The 16,738-nt window shown below is 39.9% G+C and overlaps 1 protein-coding gene across 10 annotated transcripts in view; it reads left to right on the forward strand.

Moving 5' to 3' along the window:
* PAK3 (p21 (RAC1) activated kinase 3) overlaps positions 1-16,738 on the forward strand; it is a 237,386-nt gene that overhangs the window by 157,937 nt on the left and 62,711 nt on the right. For all 10 annotated transcript variants that reach the window (XM_032619848.1, XM_032619845.1, XM_032619843.1 and 7 more), the window contains 3 exons: positions 4,094-4,194; positions 9,739-9,892; positions 11,689-11,726. In XM_032619848.1, coding sequence (XP_032475739.1) covers positions 4,094-4,194; positions 9,739-9,892; positions 11,689-11,726 — 293 coding nt within the window. The remainder of the gene's footprint in view (positions 1-4,093; positions 4,195-9,738; positions 9,893-11,688; positions 11,727-16,738) is intronic.

Raw genomic sequence — 16,738 nt, forward strand, 5'->3', positions numbered from 1 at the left:
ATTTACTGAAGACTAACGGCTCAAACCTATTGAGGTTTTCTTTTAATGTTACTGAGTAATAAATAGTGTAGCTATTAAGAGCTTAGGCTCTGTAGACACAATTGAGACCTAGGTTCAAATCCTGGCTCTGACACCTGCCAGCTGTGTAATCTTGGATATGTGGTTTAACTTCACTGAGTCTTACTTTCCTCATCTGTAAAACAATAATAATACAATAATAATGCCTGCCTTATAAGATTGTGGTGGAGATTAAATGAGATAACCCTAGAAGCACTTTGCACATGGTGAATATTCCATAGATGATAGTGATTACGTGGGCAGACATAAGCCAGGTGCTAGGGAATGTGAGAATGAATAAGATACAGTCTCTGCTGTCAGATATCTCAGGTTTTAGCTAGAGAGATAGGTATGTAAAGAAGAAATGACAATTCAGTGTTAATAAGGGCCAAACTCAGAGTACACACTGGGTAGCTCTCTGGGAGCAGGAAGAGAAGGGCATTCAACTTTGTCTGCAGAGGGAAGACAGGAAAAGACTTGCCAAAGGAGAGGAAACACAAGAGCGAGTCTTCAAGAAAAAGGACTGGGGCTTCCCTGGTGGCGCAGTGGTTGAGAGTCCGCCTGCCGATGCAGAGGACACGGGTTCGTGCCCCGGTGCGGGAAGATCCCACATGCCGTGGAGCGGCTGGGCCCGTGAGCCATGGCCGCTGAGCCTGCGCGTCCGGAGCCTGTGTCCCGCAACGGGAGAGGCCACAACAGTGAGAGGGCCGCAAAGGACTAATGGGCGCAGATGTGGGGCGTTAAGAAGTAAGACCTCCCAGGCCTCCGTGTAGCATGCGTAAAAGCTTGGCAGTAAGAGAAAAGCTTGGCAGTTGAGGGAGCATGAAATGGGTATGGAACAGCGGGGGCCATAGCAAGAATAGACAGTAGAGAGGTATGCTGGGGGCAGATTAAGCAGGCCCTTGGCTAGCACGCTAAGGAGCATGAACTCTGAACTTCTGGATAATGGGGAGCCATTGAAGGATCTTACAGGGAGGAATGCGGGCAGATATATATATTTCAAAAGGTTACTCCGGCCACAGAGTAATGAATTGCAGGGGGCAAAATTGGAGGTAGTAAGACCAGGTGAAAAATGCCAGTTCCTTGGACTAAGATGATGGTTTGTGGAGATGAAAGAAAGAAGATGCATCCAAAGTGAGTCTGGGAAATAGAACGTGATGACTGATTAAGGTAGAATTAAAGTAGGAGTCAAAGAAGCTCCCAAATTTATGATTTGGGCAGTTGGGCCAGGGCTGAAATAACCAAAAGCCAGAGTAAGCATGTGCCTAAGGCCCAGCACGTCGGGGCACCCAAAATGCGAAAACATTTTGATTTGGGATCTAGAGTAGTTTTTTAAAAGACTTAAGTGAATCATCATAGGAACATCAGAACTTTTGGGGCTTCCTTCCCTTTTTATGCTTTAGTATTGCTTTTATTTGAGAGAGGAGGTCGTAATCTTTTCATTGCTTAGAGCCTCCCAAAGACGGGGAGTCCAAGGCCTTAATCCTTCTCTGATCTGGGTAGTGAGTGCTTATCATTTCACCGAGAACATGGACACTGAAGGAGGAGCGAGTTTGAGCTTCCCGCCTCTGTTACGCTTTGTCCTGCGTGAAGAGAATGGCATAATTAGGCCCGTAAGGGACTGGCAACCAGATGGCCTTAGGGAGACCCCATTAGGCTGATTCACGTAGCTCAGCTGGAGTGGAGTGTTTACGTCTAAGTCAACAGGCTTCAATTGTGCAGCCATTGCTAATGGAGAAGTAGGGAGAGCCTGTTTGCTGGCAAGAGAGGTCATGGATGCAAGTTGATACAATGATTAGAGATGGAGACTAAGCTAGGGGTTCTTAACCTTGAGCCCAGGGGAATTTTGAACCTCTGAAGTTATATGCAAAATTGTGTATATGTGTGTATAGTGCAACTTTATAGACAGAAGTACCACAGCTTTCTTCGGATTTTTCAGAGTGATTTTTGACACCAAAAAGGCCACCAACCACCAGAGTACATTTACTATGAAGTGAATAAAGCTGCTTATTCAGAGTTTCTCACTTGCCTGGGACTCTTCCAAGGCTCTAGAAGAAGCCTTAGCAATTTTGTATTGTTTTTACCTAAAGGGAGCTTTCCTCTCAAATTACATAAGGTCTTTGGTCCCACAGAATCTGTATCTACCCCTGCCAACCGCAGATTAGGGAATTACCCAACATGAGTTAGTATTTGGGAGTGAATGCCATCCAAGAGAAATGAATGCCAAAGACTGCACCAGGAAAGGCAGAAGAAAGGATGCCCATCAAATGAAGAATGGTCACTGAGGGAGGAGGAGAATCAGACCACATTGTCAAGGAAGTATAAAGAGAGGCGGTTAGCCATGTCCAACATGGATGGGAGATCAGGAAAGAGGAAAATAAGAAAACGATTACAGAAGTGGCTGGGACATCTTCAGTGAAGTAGCAAGAACAGAAAGCTGATTGTTCTGTTTGCCTTTCTGGACAAGTAAAAGTGGTAGGTGAACAAGTATAAATGGTAGCTCCAGTCCATAAACATGCAGGGGAAGTAGAAGTACCTACCCAAAACTCTAATGTTCAGTTAAAATGATAGTCAATAAAGTAGGCTCACTGTAAATGTGGAATCCATGCTGAACTGAAGTTAGATGGCACATATATACTTTTCAAAATGAGTCCTAAATGTGTTCCATGGCCAGGCAAAGACTTTGAGTGACCCTTGTCCCCCTCCCCCAACCCCAACCTTTCTTTCTTAATCCTCTTACTACTTGAATTTCCATATTTCTGTCCCATATCTCTGTCCTCTGGCTGGCGGATATGGAACAGTGAGAGAGAGTAGAAAGTGAAAAGAAGCCATACGAATGACATTTGAACATGAAATGTTTTGAATTTAAAATTTGTCCTGGATAACCCCCCAAACCAGTGATCCGTTACGGTTAGTTAAATGTTGTCTGAAATTGAGGCCAAGGAAACATCTATTTGAACCAGAATGTTCTAAATTTGCCACCCTGGCAACTCTAAAGTTGATTGGTTTCAATGGGGCAAAACTGGTTCATGCTGACTTACCCAGTATTAGGGTGAGTATTATTTTTTTGACTGTGAAATGCAGCCATATCAGAGATACATGCTCAGAGCTGCTGCTCTATTATGGAAGCTAGGAAATGCCATTTTACAATGCTTCCATAATAACTTCCTCCTGTGATCTCTTTTGAGATAGACTAATTTCATTACAGTTCCCAACTTAATTTCTTCAGTGATTATACCTTTAAAGGCTTTTGATTTATTAACTATTGATGTATTTCTTCATAATTGTGTCACTATGAATAATCTGTTACTTGAGAACAATGATTTTGAATGGCTACTATGACAAAATCTATAGGGACATGGAAAAATAGCTACAAACTAAAATGACTAAACCAAGGAATTGGTTTGAGGTTTCTAAGAACTCAATAAAATTAATTCAGTAAAAAGCAACAATTTGTGTTTTGTTTTTTACTAGCAAAGTTATTGCTTTGCAGTAGTATTCTCATTGAAAGAAGACCAAGAGCCTATTAAGCTACTCTTCATAATATAAACGTGAAATTAAAGTTCTAGTTACTTGATATCTAGCTATGGTTTAAAATAGAAACAACTCATAACACTTTATAGATAGCTTAAGCACTTTTCTATTCTTTCTTTCTAATAGTAAGGCTTAGCTTGACTTGAGTCTCATGAATTTCTTCTATAGTATGTGGAATTTGATCCAACAAGACCAGTTAAACACAATATACCTAGATACCTGCTGATTACATCATTAGACTGGTAAAGGACGTAAATCAGTTTGACTGCAAGTTTTGTTTGAATTGGATTTGGAAATTTGTAAATTATTTGGACATAGCATTTTGTCAAACTCTCAGCCATTTATTTAAATAAAATTATAAATTCTGGAGTTAAATATTGTTATAATTGTGTTGGACTCAGTTGTCTTTCAACTTTGTAATTATTTTGATGAACCTAATTGTACAACTTATGGATGCCAAAACTGTATCCCAAATAAATACATGTTAACATTTTGCCTTTAGCCAATAAGAAGAAAGAGAAAGAACGCCCAGAGATCTCTCTTCCTTCAGACTTTGAACATACGATTCATGTGGGGTTTGATGCAGTCACCGGGGAATTCACTGTAAGTAAGCTCCTTATTTTTTTTTTTTGTAAGGCTTGAAAAGATTCCTTTGTGAAAATAGGTTTGAAGGAAGAATTGCCACGTCCCAAAATGTCAGACTTGATGTCTTTGGTGATTTCAAGGAAGATGGACTTTGCCTAGACAATCACAGATGGAGCTAGAGAGTGGCAAGAGTATTGGCAAAATTATTTTGTCCATCTTAACAAAAACGTCTGATCGCGGTTAGCCTTCAACGTGATTGAAAATGCTAATTTACCACGGCACAGGAGATGTAGTCCAGATAGACTCAGCTTGAGCCTATGCTTTAGCACTTGAAGTGAATCAGAGAACCATTGACTCAACTTGGCCAGTGAAGACAGTCTATCTGAATAATTCAGGCTTTACAATGGAACCTGGATTACCCAGATAAGTTAACCACACTAGCCAGAAATCTCTGTAAAATTGACCTTTTCTTCTCTTTGATTTCAAGAACATAGCTTATTTTTAGGCTTATTTACAGGTATATTTTGTAGACATTCAAAACAACAGACCCCATGTTTCAGGAAGAAATATCGATGGCTGTATCATACGCTTTAGTGGTTATATGCTTACTTTATATTTGTATATATGTGTATATATATATATATATATACACATATATACAAATATAATATATATACATAATGCACAATAAATACCAGTAAGAATTCTCCAGAAAGACTATAGCTATAGATCCAGTCTTTCTTTGGATATTTTTAGTGTTCAAATAGCACACGATCTCAGATCTATGATATTTTATACCTTTTTTTTTTTTTTTAAGATCTGGCATCTTTCTTTTAGATGGATGAAGGAAAAGATGTGGCTAGAAACATGTCCTCAGGAAGATTAACTACTTTTTTATACTAGTGAGGACCTCAATCAAAATGTACATTCTGAGATAATGAGTAATTTTGAATGCATTCTGGAAAAATATTCTTTGATAGAACCATTACCGTTAATTCTTGGATTCTTAAACCAGAGAGAAATTTAGGTATTAAATAATTAAATTTCCTATTTTAATAACATGATGGTTAGTGAGTAGACTGTGTCACAAGATTAAATTTTAAAAAAGAAGGAACAAATTAATTTGATTTGGAGAATCAAACCATGTTTCTGAACTGACAGATTACCTTCTTTTTTCAATTCCGGAAGTAAGCAGTGTGAGAATGAAATGGAAACTGACTAAACATCTTAGCCTTGTAAAGTGATGTGAGCTGATTGTATGTTCTCAGTAGCAAGCAGAAGAGAACGTTAAGAAGTGCTGACATTGATAAAGTTGAGATACTGGTTTAGCCAATTTCATCATTGGAGTCAGAGATATTATTCAAATGGCCTTGAGTTTGAGCCCAGCCTCTGTTCTTTGCTGTATTTGAGAATATTCTGTTAGCTACACTTAGAAAATATAACCTCACTGTCACCACTACCACCACCATCATCACCACCCAAAACAAAAAATATTTATATATATTTTTATAATCTGAACAAGTTTAGGTTTTTAAAAAATCATAAACAAAGAGATGACTATTTTTTCTGATGTTTGAAACAGTAAAAGCACTGAATCATTATAAGTTTTATCTTAAAAATCTTCCCTTTTTTATTTTAAGAACTGTCTTTCCTGTTTTGACCTTTTTGTTTTCCATGTGCTTTTCTTCTGTTTAATCTTTTCTTGTTTTATTGTTGTCATTCCATATTTCTCTGTTCTTTTATTCTTCCTTTTTGTTTTCTGATGTGAAAATTTTCCCCTCCACTATTCTCATGTGATACTCTGGTTCCTTTCCAATTTTTAAATTTTTTCCACTCTTTCCTACTTGCTTGACATCTTCTGATAGAATTTCTCTATCTTTAGCTTTTCCTTTGTTCTTTATGGGTTCTGAATGGAAATGAAGGAAAGTGAATCACCATCATCTTGCTGACTGGAGACCATCCATTTTCACTTTGCTGTCAGTTAGAACCCCAGGAATCAACCAGAGAGGGGTGGGGTGGGATGTGTGATGGGCAATCTTTCCAACTGTGAAAAACATTTTGATGCAACTGGACCAAACCAAACAAGAACCTTTCCCCTCCTCCCAAAAACCTAATATAAAATAAAGTGTTTGGATGCAATTGTTAGAAATCCACTGAATATATAGATGAGACGCAGGCTAAATTTGGAAATCTGATGTACTTTATTGTCGCTGTGATAATCTTTCATAACTATTTGTCCCCACCTTGTTTTTAAAGATACCAAACTCTGCCTTTTTTTTTTTTTTACTATCTTAACCTATGATTTACTAACTTTAAAAATACCAAATGATAATAAGCTTTTAAAAGTCATTTTATTGGTAGGATTTAGAATGGGGTCTTAATCGCCCCAGTACCACTAATTGGTTGTGTGTGTGCATGTGTGTGTTCACGTGGAGGGGGAGGGACATATTACTAAATTTGATCATTACAGTTGTTGAGGTTGAATTTTTGAGCAATTTGTTGAACTGTCGAGTCCAGTTGTCTCACAAGGGCCTGTTATTTGGAATATCTGGACACTGGTTTGGTGTACTGCTTGGTGCTTACCCTTTGGCTAATTGGCCCATACAACCTTGTACACTTGGTCACACACTTGGACCCTGAGGTTAAAATTAGGTTGGGAGGTGAGATTTGGGGTATGAAACTACTATAAGTCCTTACCCTTTATATTACCATTTTTGTCCCAAATACTTCAGAACTCCCCCTTCCAGACCTCTAGACCTGTGACGGTCGCTTCAAGTCAATCAGAGGGAAAAATGGTATGAGTGATATACATTATCATTTCTTACGATAAGATAAATGCTTGGCCTGTTGTATCATGCTGCCATTTTCCTGGGCTACGCTGGACAATCCCCAGCTTGATGTACATCTAGCTGTTATTACATACATGGTCAGGCTTCTGACGCTCACACTTCTAGGTCTCCATTAGCTATCTGACTTTTGGGGTTTGTACCTCAATTTGGAGTAATGAGTTATGGCTTTCTGATTACATGCCTTTATGGCATACATTCAAATTTAAGTGTCAGGTTTCATTGATGAGCTGGTTTATCTCAAAAAGAGAAAACAATTATGCCATCAGTGTAGTCACGTGGTAAGTATAGTTGTCTGGAGGATCTTTTGCAATCGACAGCAGTTTTTCCTGCTGTCTAGTGATCACAAGACTATTATCACAAAAGTTTAGAAGTGCCATGAGTATGTATAATAACTGCAAATATTCTAATGATTATGGTAATGATCATGCCAGTGATGTCTGCTCTGGTGGTTATGTGAAATGCATACCTGGTTTTGTAACACTTAATAACTCCTTTGGCCATTACAGTATTAACCAAATGCTATTAATTGCACTTAGAATCAGAACTGGGATCATGCATGGGCTCCTGAGTTCAAATTTTTGGCTTAAGGCTTTAGCATCAAATTGCGTGATCAATGCATGTAAAAGTGTCCTTTCACTGTGCTTGGAGTAACCCCAAATGCCAGGAATCAAAGACCTGTAACCCAAATCAAATCAATTGGGTAAAAGCATGTTTCTGTAGCATTGGAAATATCATCTTTATTTAGACAAAGCTGTTACCTTATATCTGATCTTATTTTGTGGGAAGTGGGACTTTAGAACTGCGGCATTAAAATGGAGATTATTCATAATATGGTTCGAAACGAAATGGTTTCCCTTTTCCTGGTCTAAATGTCTAAGAAATTCAAACATAGAGTCTGGCTGTGTGGGAAATCCTTAATCTAGTTTTCTCTAAGCCAGCCACGACTTTAGCTCCAAAATACAAAAGAATCACCTTAATGAGAACAGGTCAAATTCAGCATCACCATATACCTCTTCTTTGAATTTTAGCCATACAGACACTTCCAATGTGAAATTGAAAATGGTTCACCAGAATTGGGAACTGAAATTTGTAAGTTCATCACATGGCCATTGGCTACCTGTGATCACCCAGTCGTAAAAACAACTTACAAATTGTTGTTGAAGCTTTTCATGATGCCATCCTTCTTCCCTCCAAATTCATGTTTCTGCCTTTTAGTAATTTCTCCAGTCATTTAATAGTAATCCTTATTATTGCATATTTATGGAGGAAGCATCTGGCCAAAAGTGGAACTATGCATCCAAACTTTGGAACATCGTTGTTTTCTCTGTTTTCTTAAATCTGTTGTCCTGTAGCCTGTCCTGCCCCTGATTTAGTTAACACCTCCCTATTTTCATAACCGCCCCACTTTAGAAGGGATTAACCCCTCCCCATTCAGACCCATTGGTTTCATCTCCTCCCACCTTCTAAGTTGTCCCACATTCTGTTTTAACTTTCTTTTCTTTCTTTATTTACGTCCATTACAGCCAGATCTCTATGGCTCACAGATGTGCCCAGGGAAGCTCCCAGAGGTGCGTCACAGGCCCAAAAGAAGCTTGCATCAAAGTGCTTCTTTGAGATGTCATAGCACTGCAGCAGCAGGTTCATGTGTGTGCAGTAGAGTTGTTGCTTGGCTTATCTCACTTTTTTGTTGTCATTCCCAAACTCTGGAGGCCCACGTCACACATTGTTTTGCCGAGACTTCATAGGACAAAGCCACGTAAATTGTGTCTAGATGCACTTCAGGAAGAGTGTGTCTGTTTCTCGCTCCAAGTCCTCTTGGAGGTTGGTTAATTATGAAATGGGGACATCTGTAGGCTGAACATGTAGGAAAGAGTGCTGAACGCTCAATACAAAGCTAACCTCTCTGTGTAATTTTTGCAATTCTCCTTTGTTAGATTGCCAAACACTCCCTCCTCTCTGCTCTAAATGCTTCAGATTATTGCAAATTTTCAGAAGGCTTTGGCATGGTTGCCACTGTCCCCAGGTTCTATGTGGCCGATGAGCGAAGTGGGGAGGAGGGGATGGGGGGAGGAGAGGAGAAAGCTGCAGGGAAAATGTTACTGTTTAGAACCCCTGTGGTTATTGCTCGTCCATGATTCTATTTTTGTCTCCTCTCAATCCCCCTTTATGTTAAAGCTCTAGACCCCCCCAAAAAATTACATTTGATAACCAGAGTATGAACTGACCAAGGGTGAGGCTTTACGTTTATTCTAAAAGATATTCTGATTACAACATGCCCAGAAACAGCTTATGTTATTCCAGTCATATAAAATCTATTGATCTGCACTATGACTATGCTGTGTACAGATTTAGAGAAGTCTTTGCTATGTCTGCCCTGAGTCGCCAGAAAAAATAAGCTAAGCCGTAAACATCATTTCATGGGTGAGCAGAGTTAATATGGAGGTGATTTTCATGCGCTTTTTTTTTTTTCTATCCCAGTCATACTCCCACCCCCCCTTTTTAAGTTGGATCTTAGTTTTACCTATGTGTTTTAATTAGAGAAGAGAATGATTGCATTATTAAGTTACTAACTTTAAATCTAGAGCGTAACTTCAGTTTCCCAAGTGTAATCCTACAGGTAGCATGGGCTTCTTGGTGAAGAACTTTACTGGAACATGAAAATGCAGCTGTTGCATGTTCTGAGCTTCCATTCTTTCCCTTTGGTTGTCCACAGGGAATTCCTGAGCAATGGGCACGATTACTCCAAACCTCCAACATAACAAAGCTGGAACAGAAGAAGAACCCCCAAGCCGTTCTAGACGTTCTCAAATTCTATGATTCCAAAGAAACAGTCAACAACCAGAAGTACATGAGCTTTACGTCCGGAGGTAAGAGTAAATCTAGGATATCAAAAAGTGAAGAAGTGGGACTTCCCTGGCGGTCCAGTGGTTAGGACTCTGCGCTTCCATGGCAGGGGGCCCGGGTTTGATCCCTGGTCGGGAACCAAGATCCCAAAAGCTGTGCGGTGCAGCCAAAAAAAAAAAAAAGGGAAGAAGTAATTCCAATCTCAGAACCCCAGGATTAGAACGGAATGCCTGGAGGGTATTCGAAGCCGGTTCAAGTTCCTTTTCTGAATGACTTCAACATAAATCAACCAAAAGATGAGTTGGAAATTGAAGTTGATGTTAGGAGATTTACAGTACTGGGTGATTTTATAACTCAAATAAGGAAATTGTTCAGTGAAGCAGTAGTTGTCGGTTTGAATCAGCAATCACGATTGTTGTTTTGTCTCTTCACTGGCATGAAGACACTGAGTCACTTAGGATCAGGCCTTGTCATGCGTTTAGGAAGTAAGAGGTGTCTGGATCAAACCCTGGTCTCTTGAAATTTATTTTATCCCTTAGATTCACTGAATTGCATGCACCATGGTGACACAGCACACATTTTGTGGTTGCTGGGTTATTTTGATCTGACCGCAAAATCAGACTTAAAAAAAGAAATCATGTCTGGGCCCGTGAGCCATGGCCGCTGAGCCTGCGCGTCCAGAGCCTGTGCTCCGCAACGGGAGAGGCCACCACAGTGCCCGACCCTGCTGGGATTTGATGAGCCTTGCTCGGGATAAAGCATGTGCGGTGCCGACTCCGTTCCTGGAGCATCTCTGGAGAGCTGGGCCGCTGGTAGTTTCTCCTTCTGGGCCCAGACCCTTCAGCCAGAAGGAAGCTCACCCAGCCAGGGCCCGGTCCACACAGAGACTGCACAGCGCTGAGGGGCGGGAACAGAAGTCCCTCATTATGGACCCTCATAGTTAAGGGCTCAATCTTTTTTTTTTTGCCACACTGCACGGCTCGTAGGATCTTAGTTCCCTGACCAGGGATTGAACCCCGGGCCCTCTGCAGTGAGAGCACAGAGTCTTAACCACTGGACCACCAGGGAATTACCCTAGGCTCAATCTTAAAGGAGAACGAACACTCTGAGATGACCATTGCTTGATACAGAATTATAATGGAGTTATATATATTTATTATAAACACCCAACTTTCCTTCCCTTTTTCTTCCCCAGATGTTTGTCAGGCAGGCGGACTCTCTACCACTGCGCCACCAGGGAAGCCCTGCCACTGCTTTCTAACCCTTTTGTTTTTATGTGTCAAATTCTCTCAGTTTATAAAGATGAAATCCTGAAAAAACTATGTTAGAACTCGACAGTATCTGAGTTATTGCTCTATCCTGAAACTCACCATATGTTTTCTTTATGCTCTCGTGTTGAGGCTAACTAATAGCCTAGGAGGGGAAGGGGAAGAAGGGAAGGGGAAAGGAAGGAAGGGTAGAAGGGAGGAAGGGAAATGAGGGAGGGAGGAGGAGAGGGAAGGAGGAAGTCGAGGAGAAATTCTGGATATAGACGTGTAAAATCATACCAGTCAGGAGTAGGTTATCTCAACACTCCTCAGTATAGATGAGATTCACTGGAGGCCTTCCTTAAGATCTATAAAATGGGGTGGCGAGAATATGGTGATGATGTAAGGGTGTGAGCTATTTTAAGAAAAACTAGTCATTTGTCGTAGTATCTTATTTAATACTGAATCAGAAAATTTCCTTCTGGTCAAACACATGCAGTTTTTTTAAGCATGGTCTCTAAATGAGGCAGTCTTTATGAAACAAAGGTAATATCTTTATCTTCACTTTTCAGATAAAAGCGCACATGGATACATAGCAGCCCATCCTTCGGTAAGTGAAAAATTGAAAACAGTTTTGTATGATCCGTGTTTCCTGTGGTCCAACAGAAAACAATTGTGCAGATCCTGTTTTCAGATACACATAGAATCCCTTAAAAATATTTTAAAGGTGTAATTTAGATACATAAAATTCACCCATTTTTAAGTGTACAGTTTGATGAGTTTTAGTAAATTTATACACCTGTGCTACCATCACCACAATCTAGTTTTCGAACACTTTCATCACCCCAGTAAGATCTCCCAGGTCTGCCTAGAGTTAACCCCCGTCCACCGCACCCTAGCCCTAGGCTATCACTAATCTGGTTTTATAGATTTGTCTTTCTGGACATTTCAAATGGAAATGAAATAATACAATTATATGTCCTTTGGGGACTGGCTTTTCTCTCAACGTAACGCTCTTAGGATTCACCCAAGTTGTTGTATTGTATCGATAGCTTGTTCCTTTTTATTGCTAAGTAGTATTCCATGGTATGGCTCTACTGCTATTTAACAATTTACCCATCGAAGGGTTTCTAGACTGTTTACAGTTTGGGGCGTTTATAAATAAAGCTACTATGAAAATTCATGCATAAGTCTTTACGTAGACAAATGTTTCTATTTCTCTTACATATAGAATCTTGAAAATAATCATCATAATGATAGAAACTTCTCTTCACTGAACGAATGTGCCAGGCACTAGGCTAATAATACTTTGTATTCACTTAACCATTCCTACAACCCAATTAGGCAAGTCTTATAATTGTCTCCATTTTACAGATGAGGTTCAGAGAGGCGAAATAACTTGTCTAAGGTCATACCACTACATCTTTCGGTGTCACCTGTTCCAACAAAGTGAGACTTTGCCCAAAGTCACATAGATAGTTTTATCAGAGAAGAGACTAGAAAATAAGCAACTTAGCTCAAGGGCCTTGGAAGTGCTATAGTATCTGAAAGAATACCCTTACACAGAAAACAGTCTTAGACAAGGCTTCCCTTTACATGATTTTCATTTTGATATCCTGATAGAAATTATCTCCTGCCTCATTTGCTTCCTTTGGAGTGAAATAATTAGCATTAGTGAAAGTTTCCTCGCCGCTTATTCAGAGTCATGGATAATCAAGCTGATTCTTCCTTTTATAGAGGACAAATGCTGGCCTGCTTGATGTCACCCTGGGCAGCCAGTGTGACAGCATTAAATCATTTCCGGTAAAAACTAAAGGCTCTGAGATAATACGGCAGTGCCTCAAAAATTTAGAAGAGAATTACCACATGATCCAGCAGTTGCACTTCTGGATATATACCCAGAAGAACTGAAAGCAGGGTCTTGAACAGATATTTGAACACCCATATTCATAGCAGCATTACTCGTAGTAACCAGAAGGTGGAAGCAACCCAAGTGTCCACCAACAGATGAACGAATAAACAAAAGTGGTATATCCATACGATGGAATATTATTCAGCCTTAAAAAGGAAGGAAATCCTTACATAGGCTACAACATGGATGAGCCTTTAAGACATTATGCTAAGTGAAATAATCCAGTCACAAAAAGACAAATACCGTATGATTCTACCTGTATGAGGTATCTAGAGTAGTCAATATCATAGACACAGAAAGTGATTGCTGGGTGAGGTGGAAATGGGGTGTTGTTGTTTAATGGGTACAAAGTTTTAGTTTTGCAAGATGAAAAGAATTCTGGAGATGGATAGCAGGGATGGATGCACAGCAATATGAATATACGTAACACTCCTGGACTAGACGCTTCCAAATGGTTAAGATGGTAAACTTTATGTTATGTCTATTTTACCACAACTAAAAAGAAAACTTAAAAGAGTAAAGGCTCCGGGCATAGGTGTTTAGTCTTATTCCTCCACTTACAAGCTGAGCCACTTTCAGAAAGTGGCCCAGCTTCTGTGACCCTCTCTTTCCTCAGCCTTTAACTGGGAATAATAACAGTACCTACCTCCTAAAACTTGTGTGAATATTGAATATGCTAATGCATATAATATACTTAGTACACTACCTAGCACATACTATGCGTTTATTAAATGTAAGCTACTACTGCTACCACTTGTAGATGGCAACAAAGACGAAAACTCACTCTCTCCATGCGTGAGACTTGTCTGAGGCCATGGTACTGGTGCCTTGTTCAGAATTCTCAGAACAGAGCAGAATGTAGCCCTTCTTTTCTCACTGGTCATTGCCCTCCTTTCGCTTCTTTGCCATGACAGCTTCCTGGGCCTCACTGAAAGCAGCACGTGAAGGGAGATAATAGCAAACTGGGAAAGACAAAAATACCAACCTTCCATGAGCAACACATACCTTACCTCCCTTGATTTAATTACTGTCATTATTGTGCGATACTAGATAAGTATCTTGACAAAGAAATCGTTGTTATCTTTTCAGGTAGTCGGTTATTTTAAACACCAAGCTGCTAGGATAGTCTGTGTGTTGGTTTTCATTTTTGTAAACAGCTTATAGCTCCTAGGATATTGGCCTTTTGTTTTTAGCTTGCTTCTATTGGTCTTACTTACAGAATTAAAACTAAATCTACATAATGTTCAAAATATTCCATCAGATCAGAAAAAGGAAACTCATGAACTCACTGTTTGGAGATAAAACAACTGGATATTCACTTATTTAACATGTATTTATCAAGTGCCTCCTTATAAGCACTAGGAAATTTGGAGCTCATTCTGGTAAAGGAAGAGAAGTATGAACATAAAGAAGCACAGTACCACATGGATCATGTTACATACCATAAAATATGTCCATGTGCTCTGAGAATTCAAAGGAAGGAGCTTACTTTTAGCTGAGGAGGGAAAAGGAAGCAGGCCCTCGTCTTCAAGGGCTTAAGCTCAGTGCCTAGTACAAAATAGGCACTTGGTACGTATTTGTTGAATATTGAATTAGAAAATGCTTCATAGAAAAGGCGGAATTTGAACTAGATCTTTCTTGAAGGTCAGATGCGATTTGGATCTGTGAAGATAAGGAAGGGCATTCTAAGCAAAGGGAAGGCATGATGAAGGGCAGGGTAGTGAAAAGAGCAAGGGGACAAGGGGGTATGGGTTTGAATGAAGACTGAGACGCAGGAAAAGGAATCATAGGAGTTAAGCCTTGAAAGTTAAGTTGGAGCCAAATCATAGAAGCCCTTCAATGGTATTCTGAGGAATCTGGCCTATGTAAGTGTACAGTGGGAAGCCCTTGAAGTTTTGTGGGGCAGGAGAGTTAGGTGAATAAAGTTTATGCTTTAGAAGAGTGATCTGATCGCAAATGTCCAGAAGGAATTAAGGACAGAAGGTAAGACTGGACGCAGGGAGACTGACTGGGGAAATATCGCAAGCGTCCAAGGCCAGAGGTGATGAGGGCCTACGTGAGATAGTGGCAGTGGGAATGGAGATTAGATTTAAATTCCAAAGATGTTTAGGTTATTGATTAGATGTTGGAGGAAAGGTTGAGGTCAGAGATGATTTCAGGCTTCGGATGCTATGTGGGTGGCCAAAAAGATGAGGGTATTATCTTTCAGGAGATGCATATTTCTGGGAGAAGATGCTGAGTTTCCTAACGGACAGTTTGAGTTCGAAGGTTTAGCAAGACTTCCAGATGGAGATAATTGATTAGGCTACTTGAGTAAGGCTGGGTTTCTATTGATTGAATGAACTGAATTTAGACCCTTAAGGTCAGGTTGGGTCACTTCTTTGGGGCTCAGTAACTTGGGGAATTGCATCTTGTGTTCTCCTTATGGTTCTAGGGGGAGATTGCACTTCACACTGCTTGTGCTTTTGTTGCATTAGAAACACTCCCAGTAGACCTAGCTATCCTACAGTATGTGATTTAATGGGATTGACTAACCCTTCTCGACATAGCCTGAACTGCTCACAAGTTTTGGCATCTTCTAGTAGCCTGGGTGGGAATCAAAATGGAAACAATGTTCTATTCACTAAATGTGTTAAACTAATGGCAATATAATTAATAATGAATTCAGCGATGCCTCTCATAGTCATATGAATCTGCTTTACTGCCCACTCATGATAGCTTCTTTGGTATTAGTGTTATTAAACGCTAAATACCGTTCAGGGATCTACTCTTCAATTTGAGGCTACTTTGAAATTTGTGTATATTTATTGTACTATTGAGAGTGAAGTAATGCATTGAGAATCCTGAGCGAGTATTTTGAGTGGAAGGTAACAGCAATAATACGAGTATGCCGTGATTTGTGCCTAGAGAAACTGGGTGTACGTGTGACAGATGACACTTTTTTGATTTACAGTACTGGCTTATTTTGTTCATCTACATAAGTGCTTTTTTTAAAATTTCAGTATGCATTAGAATTGGCTGGATAGCCTGTTAAAATGCAGATTCTAGGGCTCCATTCCCAGAGTAGAATGCAGCCCTGAAATCTGTATTGTAAACAAGCAACGAAGAGGGGCTCTCAGGCCACACTTAGCATTATCTAAAGTGTCCAAAGTCCTTACTTCTTCTTTCTTCGACCTTTAACAATTAAGCTCAAAGAAAGGAGAGTTTCCTAAGGTAGTTCCACTAGCTGGTGTATTCTCTAGAGCAGGGTTTACAACTTGGAGTCCATGAATGGGCTTCAGAAGACATATGAACTCTTGAAATTATATGTAAAACTATGTGTCTACCTGTATTTTTCTGGGGAGATAGGCCAAACCCTTTAGAATTGGAAATGAGTCCAAGACCCATTCAGGTTAAGAATAACCTGCCTAGCTCAACTGAATGTGTGGCATAATGACTGTCAAAAATACTTAATTTCAAAAAGACCAAAAATTCCTTACTTGATCTCCATCTGTCTCTATCTTTACAAGTTTAGACATACTAGACATAGTAATCCTCAGCCTGGAAGGAAGAGTGTAGCAACATTATAACTTTGACTCCCCCAAAGGCCATCAAAAAAAGCTGTTAATCAAGGAAAGCTAAGTTTATTACACTTACAGGAGCAAGAAAGAGCACTGCCAGTGTCTTAGAAACGGGATGTCAAGGGAGAATATCCATAGGGTTTTGGAGCA

The sequence above is a fragment of the Phocoena sinus genome, chromosome X, assembly GCF_008692025.1.
Source record: "Phocoena sinus isolate mPhoSin1 chromosome X, mPhoSin1.pri, whole genome shotgun sequence".
Classification (NCBI taxonomy): Eukaryota; Metazoa; Chordata; class Mammalia; order Artiodactyla; family Phocoenidae; genus Phocoena; species Phocoena sinus.